The sequence below is a fragment of the Castor canadensis genome, chromosome 10, assembly GCF_047511655.1.
Source record: "Castor canadensis chromosome 10, mCasCan1.hap1v2, whole genome shotgun sequence".
In the NCBI taxonomy this organism is placed as follows: domain Eukaryota; kingdom Metazoa; phylum Chordata; class Mammalia; order Rodentia; family Castoridae; genus Castor; species Castor canadensis.
The window spans coordinates 33,813,423-33,832,457 of record NC_133395.1 but is presented as its reverse complement, the minus strand read 5'-3'; the positions used below and the strand labels follow the sequence as shown (position 1 = coordinate 33,832,457).

The 19,035-nt window shown below is 38.4% G+C and overlaps 1 protein-coding gene across 6 annotated transcripts in view; it reads right to left on the bottom strand.

Moving 5' to 3' along the window:
* Tbc1d4 (TBC1 domain family member 4) overlaps window positions 1–19,035 on the bottom strand; it is a 178,192-nt gene that overhangs the window by 39,345 nt on the left and 119,812 nt on the right. For all 6 annotated transcript variants that reach the window (XM_074043225.1, XM_020183844.2, XM_074043223.1 and 3 more), the window contains 4 exons: window positions 16,814–16,946; window positions 11,544–11,635; window positions 11,190–11,300; window positions 9,268–9,387 (listed from right to left, as the gene is read on the bottom strand). In XM_074043225.1, coding sequence (XP_073899326.1) covers window positions 9,268–9,387; window positions 11,190–11,300; window positions 11,544–11,635; window positions 16,814–16,946 — 456 coding nt within the window. The remainder of the gene's footprint in view (window positions 1–9,267; window positions 9,388–11,189; window positions 11,301–11,543; window positions 11,636–16,813; window positions 16,947–19,035) is intronic.

Genomic DNA, 19,035 nt, shown 5'->3' with positions numbered 1-19,035 from the left:
TTCTGCACCTTAGACAGATAAATACAAATGTAGAAGGTACATTAAAAGAAGCCAAAATAGTTACAAAGATAATGGGTTAATACATACAGCCTCCATACTACATATAGGATTATAGGATAATAATGAATAGGCTACAGAATGTAACTCCAGTACTTCAGAGACAGAGGCAGGACCATCACAAGTCTGATTAAATTTCATTTACTTATTTTTTTTTTTGCTTATGCAAATTTGTTTCATTTTTTGTTGGCAGGGAGAAAGTGCTGGGGTTTGAACTTATGGACTCATACTCTAGCACTCTACCACTTGAGCCATAACTCTGGCCCTTCATTTTATTTTATAATCAAGTAATACCTACACAGAGTTTCAAAAGTTAAATTGTGTTGTCAAAGCTTATAATGAAAAGTGGTGGTCACCATTCCCTTCTCTCACACTTTGAACCCTACTCCCCAAAAGCAAATCTAAACATGATTTATACTGATGCTTCTGGCATTCAGCTCACACTACCATTTCATAATCTTTCCATTTCAGGCACTACTTATTGGTTTCCTACTCTGGACTATGAGACTTTAGTGTTTTTACTTCATTAACACCACCCCCCGGAACACACACAAATTTCCCCCTTTCCTTCCTCCCTCAATATGGTTAAAGTTTCAATTAATTATTTGTGCTTAGATTATTATGACTTCGTAAACAGTGTTGGCAGCTGAGCTATATATTTATGATGACTACATCTCATATATTGCATATTTTGTTTCTCTTTTTTAATGGTTGCTTCAGCATCCACAAATTTATTACAAAACTCTCTAACAGATTATGATATGGTCAAATATCACATGATCCAACAGTTATAGTTTTGTTTTGTTTTTTCTTTTTTTCCTTTATCTTTGAGCTACTCATTTGGGAGATCTCTATCCTCCTGCTCCAGTCTGAACTTGCTCTACAGAGCTTCCTAGTACTTTCCTCACTATTAACCTGGAAATTTTCTTTGACCCTCTCCTTTGTTGGGATTTCTGTCTCTTTGATCCTATGTCTTCCTCTTTTCAAGTCACTTCCTCATTTTGGGGGAGCACATTCACCAGGTACTTTCTGATAAAAGAAAGACTGGGAGCAAATGTCTCTTCATTTACATATGTGTAAATGTCATTATTCTATAATTATGCTTGCAACTGTCACTCTAGAGTCTGTGTACGAAATGCTATTTCTTTTTGGAACAGAATCTAAGTTTACTCTTGGTCATTCTGAAATTTCACAACATGCCTTGGCATGACTTTCATTCAGCTGCTCTAATGTGTACTTTCTGAGCCCATTAAATCTGGAAAGCCATGTTCTTTAGCTCTAAGACATTTCTAAAATTATATTGTTGAGAATTCTCTGAATGCATTGCCTCTTTTCAGAACTCCTGCCATTTGGTTTTTGGATTTCCTGACTCATCTTTTATTTTCTATTGCTCTCTCATTTTGATCTGTTTTCTGAAAGTTTTTTTCAGCTCTAATTCCCTAGCCTTCCATTGAATTTTTCTTTTTATGTGTACTACCAGAAAGTTTTAAGAGTTTTTTCTTCTTCTCAGCTCTTTTATATTGATGGTTTCCTAACTTGTTTCATAGAAAAAGCACTTATTCTTATCCACATATACTGTATTAATAATATAAGTTTCTATCCCCAGATGCTCTCAATATAACAAGTCCTACATCAACATTAAAATTTATAGCTGCTTGTTTTAAGAAAGGGGAAGGGACAGTGGGGGCCAATTTGATTGGGGTATAAGCATGAATGGAACTATCACAATGAAACCACCTTGTATCACTAATTCATCCTAATACACATTTCTGAGTCCTTCTTATGGGCCCTATATTGTGTTAAGCACTTCACACTATGATATTTCACTTAATGGTCACAATTCTGTGAGGCAGGAATAGTGACAGCTCAGTATCACAGACAAGGAGAGTGAAATTCTGCCAGATTTGGGTGCCCATGTTTACACAGCAGCAATATGAACACAGGAAGCACAATTTAAAGCCAGAACTCCTCCACACTGCCTTCCTAAGACAGAGCTTTATAGGAGGCAGAATTACAAATAAAACTCATCAGCCCACACTGCTTAGGTGGCCTTTCACAAGTATCCTAGAACCTCACCAAGGTTTCCTCAGTTCTTCAGCTCTATGCTGTAACTAACATACTTCTGATAATAAAGTGTACATGTGACTAGGAAATTATTGGGCTAGTATGTGTGCCAAAAGGAAAATACAGTGAAGACCATGTTGCTTTCTGCTATTTTTAACTGCTACATATATACTAATGTGCCTGATAGCCAAATGGTAATTTGGCTACAATAGAGAAAGTAGTCAGATGGGTACCAAACCATTTCCACTATTAGAAGGGGAATTTAAACCACATAGTTTACTCATTGGGGTGTTTTGTTCATGTCTCTGTGTGTGTGTTTGCACAATGGAAAACAAGCTTACTTTAAAATTACACTCTACCACTATCAATTCACTCATTTCTACAAGAAAACAATGGATATTACTCGGAAGAAAGCATAAAATGAAGGGCTATTTTCAAAATGACTCATGTTTTATCTTAATAAGCATTTTGGAAAACTTCAACAAGATTCCTTTACCTTTGAACAGGCAGGCTTTTCAGTTTTACTGTACTGACTTGGTAATTCATGTGTCCAGTCCTTTCCCTTGGACTCACATTTTAGTGTTAATGAGCTAAGCTTCTTAAGCATTTTAAAAATGGACCCCCATCTCACAAACAACTAAAGTTGTTAAACAAAATATGGTGACAGATAAAAATGGCACCAAATATGAGCTAAACTCAGTGACAGGAATGTGAATTTTCTACTGCACAACTCAGAAGAGAAAAAAATGACAAGCTGTAGTGCACACAACCCCTTTTGTTATATAACCTTTAATACAAGGGGAGCTGCCAGCCTTCCTAACAAGTTCATTCTACGTATGGCGCCAGCAAGACCTTGTTAGGTCATGAAATTTATGGCACTTGGCATCATTTTGGGATGCAAAAGCTATACTATCTACCTCACCCAAAATAGATTGGCTGTGTCCTTGCTAAGAAAGTCGGCACAGCAATTCATGGCATGCAGAAGAGACACTTCAAAGTCGGTCATGCAAGTGCTATGCAGACGCCAAAGCACTAAATGGAGATAAACAGCAGCACTCTAAATATCCTCTTGGTACTTTGTAAATGACAGCAGTTTCCAGCTTACCACTGAATAGACCACGTCAGATCTACAGTGTATTTTCCCAACATACTAACATTTAATTCTTACACTGATGTGAGGCAAATCAATAATTACTGTGCACATCTGACAAATGGAGAAAAGACTTAGGAAAGGTAAGTAAGCTGTCCAGGTTCATACATACAGAATCTGCCAAGGGCCAGGTCTTGTCTTGAAGTCCCCTGAATACCTATTTAACAGAACTTTCTAATAAGATTCTTACTAAACACTGCATTCAATTCTAGCAGTTGATGCTAGTGGACGCTGGCTCCCTGTTTACGATGTCAGTGCTTTAAGAATGACTCTTCCCCAGAGTTGTAGCCTGTGTCAGTGTCACCTGGAAGGCTTGATAAAACCAATCAATGGACGAGACACCAGAATTTTTGAATACGCAAGTTTGAGGTGAGCGTCAGGATTCTGTATGCCTGATGAGTTCCTGGATGATACTAACACTACTCATATGTGAACATACTTTGAGAACAAATGGATATCCTCTAGCATGGGCAATCACAAAGTGATTGCAAATTTAAGATTATATACCAAGACCAGGAATGGTAGGTTGAGCCTGTAATCCCAGCCTCTTGGGAGGCAGAAATAGAAAGATAAAGGTTCAAGGCCAGCCCAGGCAAAAAGTTAGCAAGACTCTTCATAACAAAACAAGTCAGGCATGGTGGTATATGGCTGTAACCCCAGCTACTCAGAAGGTGGCCATAAGAGGATATCAGCCAGAGACCAGCCCAGGGAAAAGTGGGACACTATCTGAAAAATAAACTAAAGTAAAAAGGGCTAGGAGTGTGGCTCAGTTGAAAGAGTGCAAGCACAGGGCCCTAAATTCAAACCCAAGTGCCACTGCCCCAGAAAAGGCTGAGAAGTTTCTAAACCACAGTTTCCTCAGCCTCACACTCAAACCTAAGATACGCTGATTGAATGAGTGTTGGGCTGCTCCCAGATGAGGGAGCTATAGTTTTAGAAAGCTTCATTAATGATGCCATGGTATGACCAAGACTGAGGAGACTGGATGGGAAATTAGAAATATTTAAATGCTTTTTTCTATGAAATAAGTTTTTTTCTTTAAGAGTAGACATTCTCATTAGGATGGCTGCTATTTTTTTTTTAATTACCAGAGTTTGGCAATGATATGGACAAAATGGAAACTTTGTGGACTACTGATGGGAATTAAAAAATAATGGCACATCCACTATGAATAGCAACATAGTGGTTCACTCTCAAAATAAAAACAGAATTACCAATAATTCAGCAAATTTCATTTCTGGGTCTATACCAAAAAGAATTGAAAGCAAGGACTCGGGTATTTGTATCCCCATAGTCATAACAACAACAACCAAATTGTAGGAGCATCTGTCAACTGACGATGAATAAATAAAATATGATATATACATACAATGGACTATTACTGAATCTTCAAAAGAATAACATTTTGATTTACACTGCAACATGGATGAAACTGAAGATATTATGCTTAGCAAAATAAACTAATTACAAAAAACAAACATATGTTTCTATTTATAATGAGGAATATTAAAAGGTAGAACGGTGCTGCTGGGAGGTGGAGGTGAAGAACAGGGTGCCAAGTGTTAACTGTATGCACAGTTTCACTTTGAGAAAATGAAAAAGATTTTAGAGACAATAGTGGTGAGGGTTGCACAACAGTATGAATGCAGTTACTGCCAAGAAAATGCACATTTTAAAATGGTTAGAATTTTTATATTGTCATCTGTATATATTAACCACAATAAAAGAGAAAACAGAAAAAATGAGTGGCATGATTTAAGAATCAATGTCATTGATCATTCATTCACTTCAGATATACTACAAAAGATTAGGATAAAAACTCCTTAATAAAAACATCCTCAAAAGTCTGATTCTCAGTTTCTCCTGAGGATCCTGGCCTAGACTCTGAACCTTTCCTGAGGATTGTGTTGACTCCGGGTACAGCCTGGGTTACATGGAGAGGCCAGATGAGTTTTTAACTAGCTAGTGAACGTTAGTTACAGCCAGTGCTTTACCTCGCCATCCACTCTTTTCTCAGTTTAATGGTTAAAAAAATATCCTCTACACTTGAGAGAAGATATCCACTTATATCCAAACATGGATTTCTTTCACAATACACATCATTAATTTATAGCTCTATGACTCTTAGCCTTTGTAATAAAAAAGGTTCCTCTACAAACAGAATAATAATTAAGACCTTGTAACTATAACTTCTATGATCTTGAATTACAACAAATGCTACTTAGCATGTCACAGAATTTAAGAATTCAGAGAATCACTTCTCGGATATGTTTGTATAACAGCTCAGCGTTAAAATTGTGTACAAAAGTCATTTCATAACAATAATAGCCTACATTATGCTAACTGTATGCCAGGCAGTGGCCAGTGTTCTAAGTACTCCTCACTTATACCTCACCATATCCTTAGGCAGTAGTTAAACCATTGGCCTCACCTCACAGATGAGGAAACTGAAGGAAAAGGAACTTGGTCAGCCTGTTTCTTCCTCTCGTTGCTATTGTTAGTAGCAAAATACCACAGATTGATTATTTAAAAAAAGAAAAAAAAGAGTTTATTTGGCTCACACTATTGGCTCAAGGCACGAGGTTGCATCTGGTAATGGTCTTCTTGCTGGCAGTCATGAGGTGGTGCAGAGCAGCTCACAGCAAGACAAAAGGGATAAGCGAGACCTAACCAAACCAGCTTTTATAGTAGAGCCACTCATTAGCCAATCAATCTATTAACCACATGAATAGATTAATCCATTCATCCATGAGCGTTCTTAATTACCTCTTACAGGTCCCACCTGGTCCCACTTCTTAATCTCTCATAATGGGAATTAAATTTCAACGTGAGTTTTGGAAGGGACAAACCACAGCACTCTGATAATAAGAGACAGAGCTGGGTTCTAACCAGGCATTCTGGCTACAGACCACTTTGCCGTGCTGCCCTGAAAAGCAATCTGATTCTCAGTATGGGGCTTCTTGACTCAATAACGGTATTTGCTGACTAGATATTAGCCTTAAGATTAAAAAAATCTCCTTTTCATCTTTTGTCTGAGAGCAAAAGATAAAATTTTAAATTTGGTTTTAAACCCACAAATACAGGAGTATTTCTAGATAATTTTTTCAAGAATAGATTTTGGTTCATTTTTGGACTTAGAAAGAAAGGGGGAAAAAAACAAAGGAAGGAGGGAGGGGTGCTAGTTTATGAATTTTGAAGGAAAAAGTCATGAAAATTTTCTGGACAGTTCACTAACATACTTCTGACAAATCTTCTAGGTGTTCTTTTCTGAGAGTCTGTTTAATGCTGATCAAATAATTGCATTCACAGCTAACCATGTTTGCTGCAGGACTTCTGTTAAAATTAAAAGAATCTCAATTATTAAGAGAAATATCTACAAAAATATTTTGAGGTCTAGTAAAGAAATGAAACTAAGACCAATAGGTCTTTAATGCCCTATTGGACAAGCATGGCAAAATTCAAATCACACCCAATTATTAGATTAAATATGTTCTCATGATGCTACTTATGTCAAATAGCCCTAAGTACATTCCTAAAAACATATACTAGAAGAGTTAAATGGTTACTTTGGAGGCCCTCTTAATGTCTAAGAACCTATATCACCATCTGTCTCTTCAAAGGCATTTAGACATCACTAAAGGACATAACTAAAGAATGAGGGTGGGGTTTTTGGGTCTATTTTAACAGAAAGGCCAAGAAACAAACAAACAACGAGAAAGTCATAAAGACCACCTTTTGAAACTATTCAGGTGTTTGAACACCTACCACCAGACTTAGTGCCTATTCACAAGGCTCTGCAGAAAACGACACAATTTATGACACAATGACGACAATATCTCTGACCCACAATAGTCTGTGACATTTATTCACACATACAACAAACTAACAAACAAAAACCTCAAGTGTGTTTCTGTAGAGTGTGTGTGACAAGTTTACAATTATCATTTTGTTTTCTTTTTTCCATTTACAATTTCGAGTGCAGAGAAAAGTTAACAGTGCAATACAAATTTTTTTCCAAAAATATTTGTGAATAATTTGGATGAGGGATCTAAGACTCCATCATCCTGAAATATTTTAGCATGCATTTCTCATGTAACTAAACACAAGGTTTAAAACCAAGAAACTAATGTTGACACATTGATACTATTTAATCCTTACATCTCATTCCAACTGTGTCAGCTGTCCCAATAAAAAGTTATATAGAAAAATAATCTAATTCAGAATCTCCTATCTCACTTAGTTTTCACATTTCTTTAGGCTTCTTCAGTCTAAACAATTCCTCAGTCTCTTGACCTTTTTGACCTTGACACTTTTGAAGATGGAAGGATTTTTATTTTGTAGGCTGATCCTTGGTTTGGATTTGTTGATGGCTTTCTCCCGATTAAATTCGGAAATTGCATCTGTGGCGGTCAGGCCACAGAAGCAGAGCTGTGCTCTTCATGGCAGGGGCTCAGGATCTCAGTTTGTCCCTTTGCTGGTGATGTTCATTTTTCATTTGACTAAGGTGGGTCTGCCAGCCTTCTCCATGGCGAAGTTATTTTCTCTTTTGTGATGGATAAGCATTGTATCCTATTCAGGATCAAAGGTTCATTGCATTCATTTGTTTTACATTACCATCATATTCTGAATACTTACTTGCTATCTAGAATACCAACATGTTCCAGACTCATCTTGAACTTTCCCTAAAGTCCAAGGGTCCTGGATCCTCCTAGTGCAGAAGGACATATAGAAACCAAAATCCAGGTAATAGATGTCACCCAGCCAGGCTTATTTAGTGTGTATGGAAAAGCTTCTCCAGCTTCTCTCAGTGGACAGAGCTTAGGGATATATGTGCACACACACACACACACACACACACACACACACACACCCCAATCCCACACAAATACCTCAAAGTTAAATTTCACAACACGGAGTTCATTATAATTTCTCTCCTTTTCATATTTGTAATTCCCTTCCCCCTGGATGTCACGATCCTTTACTTACACATTTGATCAGTGCATGTGAACAGTCTCCTGTGTGTGACCACCATGTAGACTCTCCTTACCCCATTCTAGCTCCAGTACCTTCAACCCCAAGAGCTACTACCCCCACAGGTGGACTTGCTTGCCCTCTCTGTGTCTGCTCTGGCTCTGACACCCTGCACTGGTGCTCCCTCTGCAGGCATGCTCTCCCCAACCACTCAGGCTCCCACTCCCCAAACCTGGGTCCCCTGCTCTGCTGACAGTGCCTGCACCACATGCGAGCTTCCACCCTGCACTGGGCCACACCACGCTCTGCTCTGAGCTACCCCAGGAGCCCCAGCCTAACACCTTCTTGCTGCTTTAAGACTGGATTGATTACCCCAACAGCTTGTCAGGAAGAAGAAAATGAAGTGGATGGAAAATCCCTTGCTTATTTTTAAATGGAATATATAAATTTACTAAATCAGATACAAAAATCTCCGCTACTTTATATTGTTTTTGGCATTCCTATCAGCCCCTAAGAATGGGCAAAAGAAGGGCAGGCACCTTTATAACCTTTATGAGGTTATTTTATGAGAGAAATAACAAATATTTATGACAGAAATTAACAAAAAAACCTCTTATAATATTGGGCATATTCTATTTTCCCCTTTCTATGTCTCTACTAGTAAATCTCTATAATTCAACTTCAGATATAAAAGGCACTAGAATAAATCTAGGTCTTGAAAAGAAATTTATTTTGAGAGATTATCTTTTTATCATTATCATTATTATTATCGAAATAGGCTCTCACTATGTACCTTTTTCTAGGCTTAAACTCACCATTCTGCTACCTCTGCCTCCTAAGTGTTGGGATTACAGGCATGTACCACCAAGCCCAGGGAGATCTTACCTTAGTGTTAACTAAAATTAAAGTTAGTTTAGCAGTTTTTCTTTCCCCCCAAGGAAATCTTCATTGAGTCTATTGAGAATGAAACAAAACAGTCAGAAAGCATAGACATGTATACTAAAAGAGCCTCAGCTTAATCTTACCCTTGAGAAGATATTTTCCAGGGAGCTGGTTAAGGATCTCTTTGCTTTATTTTTCAGAATGTCAAGTTTGAATCTTCCACTGCTTGTTGCATTTTCTGGGATTGTACTATTTGAAATAGTCTAGAAAAAGAAAAACAGATAAACGTGAATTTGGAGATACATACTCAAGGTTAAATGAGGCTTTAAATACAGGCTTAAAAAACAAGAATTCTTCATTAGCTCTATTAAGAAGTAATAATTTAAGTTCCACTCTGTGAACACAAAGAGTGTAAGAAGTGTTTAATATTGTAAGTAATCAAAAAGAAGAAATAAGATCATTCCTTCATGCCTTTCCTTTCCACTAACTTATTTCTGCTTCATTTAACAAAAATTAAACTTCAGATGTCAACTTTTCTGCTGCTATTTTCGTTAACTGCCACCAACCCTTTCCAAGATGCATGTTTTATATCCAAATTACTGAGGAAATAAGTTTCAGAGAGCACAGCATCTTGCAAACAAAACTGCATTCCAACAATGCCTCTGTTATAATTCTATTTTCAGTTGTGAGTAGGTTACTTATCACTTCAATCAGTGAGAATTCACCAATAACACTAAACTGCATGAGCATCTATGAGGTGTCCATTGTAAGAGGACCTCCATATACTTTATCTCATTGAAGTAAGTGCCTACTGTGTATAGTACATAGCTCTCAGTCCTAAAAAATTTTCAAGAGAGAAGCTTCATCATTTGCTGAGGGAGAGAATAGTAATACAGAACACAAACATCAAAAACAGAAGCATGAAGATTGGTTGTAGTTGTCAGTAGTCAAGGAGGAAAGGATACACAGGATTCAAGCAAGCAAGAAAAAAGAGACAAAGACTCCCCTAGAACTGGGGGTTGGTGGTTGGCATCAGGTGGACTAAGGGATGGAGTCATGGCTAAAAGTGAAGGGAGTAGTGGAAGGCAACAAGAGAAGGTGAGGCCGAGGGGAACACCCTGAGTGGTCCTAGTGCAAGGTTCTAGGATGAATACAGAACTGAATGTATGAGAAAAGAAGCATCCCTATGAAAGAAAGTCTTGTTTTAGGGAAATTAATCTTGAAGGAGTGTACAAAAACACCTAAAAGTCAAGGAAATCAGAGACGGAAAGACCAAACTAGAGTTTTCAGTACAGTCCATGCAGGAGGCCATAAAGGCCCACACCAGCAAAGGCTCCATCTAATCATTCAAAAGTTGCTGATAGATAGCAGGCCAAGAGTGGTGGTGAAGGCCAAGAGTAGTCAAGAGGCTGAAGAAGGAGGATTGCAAGTTTGAGGCTATACTGTGCTACTTAGCAAGACCCATCAGAAAAAAGAAAAAAAAAAGGTACTGACATAAAAAAATGTAGTGAAACAAGACATAACAGGAACCAGTGTTCTTAACAGGTGAGATATGATGAATCCCCTTTGCTGCTCTGGAGTGCTCTTGTTTTGTCTCTGCGCTGCTGGGAATAAGTCCTGAACCACGAGCTCAGAAGGGCCAGCCTTTAGTCTGTAGAGGGGCAGCCCCTCACAGGATGCCCCTGCTGCTTCTGCCCCTGTTGTCACCACCCAGGCTGTCTAAGTGAGTAAAATGCTCACATAAATTTCAAAAAATAATGGATGAGTATAACTAAAAATATATACTGATTCTACATCATGAGCATAGATGCCTGCTCTTTTTTATTTTTACCGAAATCCACAAATTCTTTTACATTTTAAAACTATAATTATTTTTTGTCAATATGCTAGTGCCTGCCAAAACTTCTATAAAATTCCTAAGGTACTGGGGGCAAGTCAGATGAGCCTCAGCCCTGAAGAAGATGAGAGCACCAAGGAAGAAACTCCTTTCATGTTTACTGTGATGTTTTAGCTAAATATACAACCAACCAAACAAGCACAGGTCAAGGGGAAAATGTCCTCTCACCGGTGGCCCTTCCCCGATGTGCACGTGCGTCTTCTGCTTGGTTTCACACAGCTGCCTCAGGTGTAAAATCACAAGTTCATTTTCCTCCTGGTCACTGATAGGCTTCATTTTCTGTTGGAAAGACAAACGAAGAGCACAAAATGACAATATCAACTCTCCCTTCTTATTGTGTTCTCACTTAGCTTTATCGGCCTGGCAGATAAACAAATGCAACAATGGCTTCCAGTTCTACTAAATAACCCCATAGGACATACACCTTTAACTTCAAATAGAAGAATGTAAAAAGAACGCATGACGACAGGATCCAACTCTCATTTCTTATATTTCACTTATGAGATCTACAAATAATGTTACCTGAACTCGTTCAAAGATGTCAGCTTGTTCATTATCTGTCAGTGATGAGAGATGCCTCTGTATCACCAGCTTGGCTCTTGGCGGGTAGAGACCTACAGAAAAGGATGAGGGAAAGTGTGAGGACAGGCTGGACACAGAGATCCAAATGCCTACTGGACACTGCACGTCCCTCTTCCCCAGTAGGCTTTGAACATCAATATTCTCCAGGAGCCTGTTCCTGCCTACAACAGGACAACACTGGAGCACGGCACTGAAATGATTAAACACTAATGACAAACAGCTCCAAACTCAACAGCCTCTGCAGTGATCCCAGACCTAGGATTACTGACAAGAGATTTCAGATGATACCAGGTACAACCAGGTGCCACTAAGTATACCAGTGAACACAGCCACTGTAGAAACTTGCAAGTGAATTAACATTATCCTAGGGCCTGCCACAGAAATAAAAGCTTAATGCTAGCTGTGGCCAAGATCTCTGAACTTACAACTTGACATTTGAAAAAGAAAAATAATAAAAATATCAAAAGGCAGGACTACAGGTGAGAATGGGTCTTTCTCCTCTTGGAACTCTTGTTCCATGGGAATAAAACTTCACGGGTGGTATTAGTGTTGATTGCACTTCGAGTGCCACTATTTTACCAAGAAATTGTTTCCTTCATTATAGTGTGATAGTTACAAATCTTTCACCACATTCTTTTCTTTCTTTCTTTTTTTTTTTTTTTTTGAGACAGGGTCTCACTGTACAGCCCAGGCTGCTGTGAATCCCAAGATCCTCCTGCCTCAGTCTCCCCGTTCTGGGATTACAGGTGTGTGCCTGGCAACCAGCAAATCTTTCACATTCTTACCCGTTATTTATAGTATGTGTTGGGCAAAAGTTTTCCATGAAAAAATTTGCTATTTTTTGGAACTTTTAAAAGGGAAAGTTTAATTCCCAGTCACGATGATTCAAATGCCCATAATTTTTTTTTCTTTTCTTTTTTGGGGGGAGGATACTTAAGTAATTGTGGTATATTGTACAGTAGAATATAGCACAGCAGTAAAAATAAAACTAGAACTACATGCACCAACACAACTAACTCTTATGAGCAATGCTGAAAGCAAGTTAGAACAAGTATCACTGGAGAAGACAAAGAATATGGTTCCATTTATAAGTTTCTTAAATATGCACAGCTAAACAATATATTGTTGGGAGATAAAAGTTATATGATTAATTTGGAATGATAAACTTAGGAAGGTAATGTGGTAGAATGAAAAAACAATTCACTATTTGGCAGTGATTCCCATTAAAAGATGGAGTCCAAGCCGGGCATGATAGGGCACACCTGTAATCCCAAACACCCAGAAGGCTGAGATAAGAAGATTCTGAGTTTGAGTCCAGCTTGGGCTACCTAGTGAGACCCTTCCTCAAACATCCAAAAAACAAAACAACAAAAAGGTGGAGGTTTGTTTTTTTTTTCCCCCACTATTTGAATATGGGGGAGGCCTTGGGATGTGTTTTGTTCAGTGGAGCATTAGAAGATGTCACATGAACAGAGGCTTGGGAAGCACTTGTGCTTTGGGACTGCCCTTTCATTGGGGCTGCTGGGCACCTGAGACCAGTGTGTGAGGAAGCCTGAGCCAGACTGCTGGAGAGACCATAAAGAAGAGAACTGAGGTGCCTGGGCCAACAACGCGCTGACTGCCAGGGGACAGAGAGAGACCTCCCTGGACCCAAACCCTAGGCTGAGCCTCCAGCTGCCTGCCTGCAAGCACAGGTGTGAGCCTCGGCAAGGCCAGGTGACCATGCCTTTCTAAGGACAGATTCCCATTGCGTGGTTTAGTATCACTTGTACTATAGTTATGATACTTTGATAAAAGAGGATAGTAGGCTATACATGATATTTATAAACCTTCCAGATGGACTAGCATTTTAAAATCATTTGTGTTGTTATAGACTATTTTTCTTGTGCAGTAGTGAAATACCTACATTACATTACATGAAGCCAGAATTTGAACATTTTCCATGTATTCATTATTTTTATTTACAAAGAATAAGACAAAGTAATTAACTGAAAATGCCCTCTTATAATTTGTTTTGCTAAGCTGTATCATAGAATTTAAAAATAAACAATATCACAATCAATAAGCATATCATAAAGTTTTCTCACTGTATTTTCTAAATACAAGGTGACAGACAATTGAAGCAGTCATCTATCTATTCACATTTTAGCCACAATTTTAAAGAACTGTCCAGATCACTGCAGACAGTATGGGAGAGAACTACTTTAAAATACACAGTGCTTAAAATGAAGTGTGATTCACCTCTTGAGTGCCAAAATGCATGCAGAGCTGGCCTGTGGTGGCCTTGCTATAAGTGTACCTTTTTTTAAGCCACTCTGGGGTTTGGAACAGAAAAGAAACACTGCAAACTTCTCAGCCTTAACTTTCCTTATACAACATTCAGCAAAGTTCTGTGAAAGCTTCTGTGTTCACATATAGAAAACTAAAATTCATTTTGATGGTAGGGTACCACTCATAATCCTAGCATTTATCTGCTGGAAGTCTCCTGACGAGGCTCACAGGCAGCAGAGAACTGCTATTGATTCACACCCTTACAGGATGAGGAAAGATGGATGAAAGGCTGCATGCAGGCTGGGGGAGGTCAGGGCAAAACAACTATGAAATGTGGGACCTGACCAGATCCTGAAAGAACAAAAGCAAGGCATTAAAAAAAGAAAAACAGCTGGGCACTCCTGGCTCACACTTGTAATCCTAGGGATTCAGGAGGCACAGATCAGTAGGATCGCAGTTCAAAGGTAGCCCCAGGCAAATAGTTTTCGAGACTCTATCTTGAAAAAACCCATCATAAAAAAGGGCTGGTGGAGTGGCTCAAGGTGAAGGCCCTGAGTTCAAACCCTAGTACTACACACACACACACACACACAAAGGTGAAGATCAAATTTCATTTAGATAATAGTATGCTACCAATATTAATTTCCTGTTCTGATAATTGTACTGTACTGTATAAGATACTACAGTGGGGGAGAGGATATTTGGAAACTCTGCAACTTTTCTGAGTCTAAAAGAAGATATTTCACTTAATACAATTTTAGGATCCATGTTAACATACATTTCAAGTTCATTCCCATTAGTTGCCTCATTACATAAACATCAATGGTAATACTGATAAACTTTTAGGGGTTTTTTTTCCCCTATTTTCTATTATTTACGAATAGGATAGCCTTGAAAATGTCATCTTTTGCCCCCATTTAAGAGTTTTTCTTATGAAAACATGGAACTTCTGGTTAACAGGGTATGTGCAATTTTGCATTAATGATTTTATATTAACTGATCCCCAAAAATGGCTATTATCAACTTACACTCCATCAGTGTAACATCACTAAAATTTCTCTAATTGTTAATCTGATGAGTATATTATCGTTTTCACCTTCATTTCTCTGACATCCAATGAAGTTTAATATCTTCTCATTTTCATTATTGGTATTTTTAATTTCCTTTTCTGAGAGATGCTTTTTTGTTTGTTTGAGTGATTGTTTTGATAGTACTGCTGTTTGAACTCAGAGCTCCTGAGCTTCCTACAAAGTGCTGTGCCACTTAAGCCACACCTCTAGCCCTTTCGGCTTTAGTTATTTTTCTCATAGGGTCTCACACTTTTTGCCCAGGCTAGTGGGCAGGATCCAGCCCAGGATCTTCCTACCTATACCGCCTGCATAGCTGAGCTCACAGGAGTGCACTACTGCATCTGCCTTATTCTTTAAGACAGACAACACTGAGTTTGTTTGGTTTTTTTTTAACCTGGACTGGCCTTGAACTTTAAATCACCTCCTAAGTAGCTGAGATTACAGGCATGAACCACCACACCTGCACACTTTTTAAAAATATGATTTTGCATAATTTCCTACTAAGTAGTTTTATTTTTTTCTTATAAAGTTTTTATAAAATCTGGATGCCAATCTGCTGTCTCTTTGTTTTTTATCATTTTATTTCCAAAAAGGCAGTCATTGTTATGAAAACACTGTTTACTAAGTCAAATTTGTTAAGTGTCCTAATATTTGTTGCATTTTTATATATTAATAAAGGTTTCCTTCTGCAAGGAATAAGAATATCATTATTTCCTTTTTTCATTTGTTGGTTTGTTTGACACAGGATCTCACTATGCAATCCAGGCTGGCCTCAAACTCACAATCTTCCTGACTCAGCCTCCTGAGTGTTAGGGTTACAAGCATGTGCTACAATGTCCAGGTTCTATAAAATTATAAGTATTTAAATCTGAATATTACATTGACATAGTTTTGGACCACACAATTGTGTGGACATTTGATATACACTGCTCATCACAGTTGCTCCAAGTGTCTCTGTCTGCTCTATAAAACAAAATCCACAACTTGCAGTTACAGTGGCTAGACAATGCCCTGCTTTGTTCTAGATTTTGCACTCTTTCCAGCTGTTATGACATTCTCATCCTGAATTGCATTTCTTTGCACACACATGGCTGTCGCCCACTCCATACTAAAAGCTTTCTGGAGGCCCAGTCCATGTCCCAAGTATTTCTGTATCCCCATCTCCCAGAACATCATGTTAGGGAAAGATAATGAGAACAAAGGGAAGTTGAGTCACAGGGTCGCCTCTCCCTCATGTCCTCTCCTTTCCTCAGAACACATCTGAAAACATAATCATAACCTGCTTTGAGCTAAGCTTGATGGTTTACGTCTGTAATCCCAGCATTTGGAAAGCCGAGGCAAGAGAAGTATGACGTCAAGATCAGCCTGGTTCACAGGATAATCTTGTGTGAACAAATAAATAAATAAAAAATAAGAAAACCTGCTTCATGATATCACCTCCATTATCTCTGTCATTCACAAATGCCCCTCAAAAGCCAAGTGAGTTTCACTACAGTTCTCAACTTTTAGAGAAAGAACACATCACCAAGGGAGAGGGAACAAAAGCAAAAAGTAAACAGTCTGTGATGATTTTGCCTTTCTTCATTCATTCAACAAATATTTGGTCAGTTCCCACTGTGCACACAGCAGTCTTAAGAACTGTGGGAAATATAAGTCCCTTTCGTGAGTCTGCCTTCAGAAAGAAAAAGAGAGTGTGTCAAGCACCCCGAAGAGACTGACAGCACGCTCACATCTGACCGGGCATGAGAAATGACTCTTGGAGTTCTTGTTTCACATAGACACAATGACCTATTCAATGGCAGTGGGGACTTTCTCATAACCAAACGCCAAATCAAACGCCTCCCGTGCCAAAGCCATGTTCTGCTGTACCTTCGATCCTCTCACAGAGCTTATGCAAAGAGTGCATGGGGCAGGCCTCACACAGCTTGATCTGCGTCTTGGCGCTCTGCAGCGCAGCGGCTGTGCTGAAAGCCTGTTTCAGAGTCAGCATGACCTCATCCACCTACGAAAAGGAACAAAACGCCGGTCTATAAAAGTTGGCTTTCATGGAAGCATTAAAAACCCAACAGCAATGTGAACCTCTATTGCTGCTGGCTAACTGATAAATAATAGAATTTTGATGACTACAGAGCTGGCAGAGAGAAAGCACCAAGTCTTAAACTGAGGCCTTTCATCCATCTAATTGAAAGAGGGATGAAATAAGACCACTTCAATGTGTGTCATAATCTCTGTACTCACAATATTTTCAAGTCCCACAGGGGACTATGCTATCACAGACAGATTAATTTGTACATCAGGTCTTTGTTTAATTAAATGGAAGTTCATCTGCCATACACAGGGAACAAAATAGGTTCAATATTCATTTGTGTAGGTATACCGCTTATTCATTCACTTTACTGTAAAAATAAACAAAGCATGTGTGAAGTGAAGTTCTGGGGGAAGATGAGTTTAATTTAAATAACAGTGGGAAGAGTCTACATAACAGTGTTGGTCTTACCACTCTGACTTCTGATTTATCCCAGTCTACTTCTAACTAGGAAGTTCTGGCATCACAGTGCCTAACAGCTGGCTCTCAACCTATACCAGCAGCTCGCAAACTCCCAGCTAGCTGCTTCCTGCTTGACCCAGTCAAGAAGATAAACTCCAACTGTCTAGTTTCCTGGTTGCTTCTTTGAAACCAACCCTCTGCTCATCTTCAGGCATTGTCAAGCCTATTAGGATGCAGTTCCTTCCTGTGACACCATCAGTAGGGTACAGTGTGATTTTTCCACATGGTAGAACTTAGAAGTCCAGAACCTTCACCACAGAGCTGTTGAATCCTAAGGGACTCATCGCAACTAACTAGCTTTGATACTCAAAACCTTTACCATGCTGGGTAAACCATGATTTTACTCTGCTTTACAACTTCTCCTATGGCCTGGACTTTTTTTTTTTTTTGGCTGGACTGGAGTTTGAACTCAGGGTTTCATGCTTGCAAAGTGCTCTACCACTTGAGCCACACCTCCAGGCCATTTTGCTCTGGCTATTTTGGAGATGGGGGGGTGGGTCTCACAAACTATTTGCCCAGGTTGGCCTACAACCACAATCTTCCAGCTAGGATTAAGGAATGAGCCACTGGTGCCTGGCAGAATAAGTCATTATTTAAAGGATTTTTTTTCTACTTCTGCGCTGGAATATATGAGGAACCTGAAATAGAGAGAAACTTTATTCTTCTAGCATTAGTAAAAGGAGAGATCAAAACACTAAACAGGCAGCCACTATTGTCATGTTTTATTGTATTGCCAACCTTAAACGAGCTTATGAATAATTTCACAGCATTCCATACACATAAATGAATTTTTCATAAAATGGTATTTTATACTATAATTTTTAAAATGATGATTTGTAAACCTTAAAACTAAAGGTCCTGTGTGTTTAATATCTTTACATTTTTATTTGATTTGTCTTATTCTATATTCAAAGGTAATTTAATTATGCAGATACTCATTTGTTTCTATTTTCTTGGTTCTCATTTATTTAAGACACTAGACGAGATGCTGATCTGCTTAGTAACATAAAGAGTTTTCATACAGGCTATTTGTCATTTAATAAAACTGTCTCATAAAAGGCTTCCTGTGCAAATACTAAATGTTTCCATTTTATTCTGTTTCTAGATGAACAAGAGACCATTTCAATGGCCTCTGAAATATGGCTACAAACTTCTCCCAGCCTTAAATATTACTAAAAGTTTTATTTGACTAATAAAATGTTAAGTGATTAATTTCTAAAATCTACCACTTTTTCCAGATGGCCTATAAATTCTAACTTGAAATCATGCAACTAGAAGTTCAAATTAGTCCACCATGAATCCAACAAGACAAAAAAAAAATTGCTGGAATAGGCACAGATAAATCAATTACAAACAAGTGAAAAGAAGTATTCCTGGCTTCGCCATCCAGGAAAACTACACTCCTAGTAATAAACACAACATTGGACAAAAAAAGCCGATTTATGACACCAATGACAAATCCATAACGAAGATAATTTCAGGTCCTAAACATTATATACCAAACTTAAGAATTATATAGCATTTTAGAAAAAGAATGACAGAA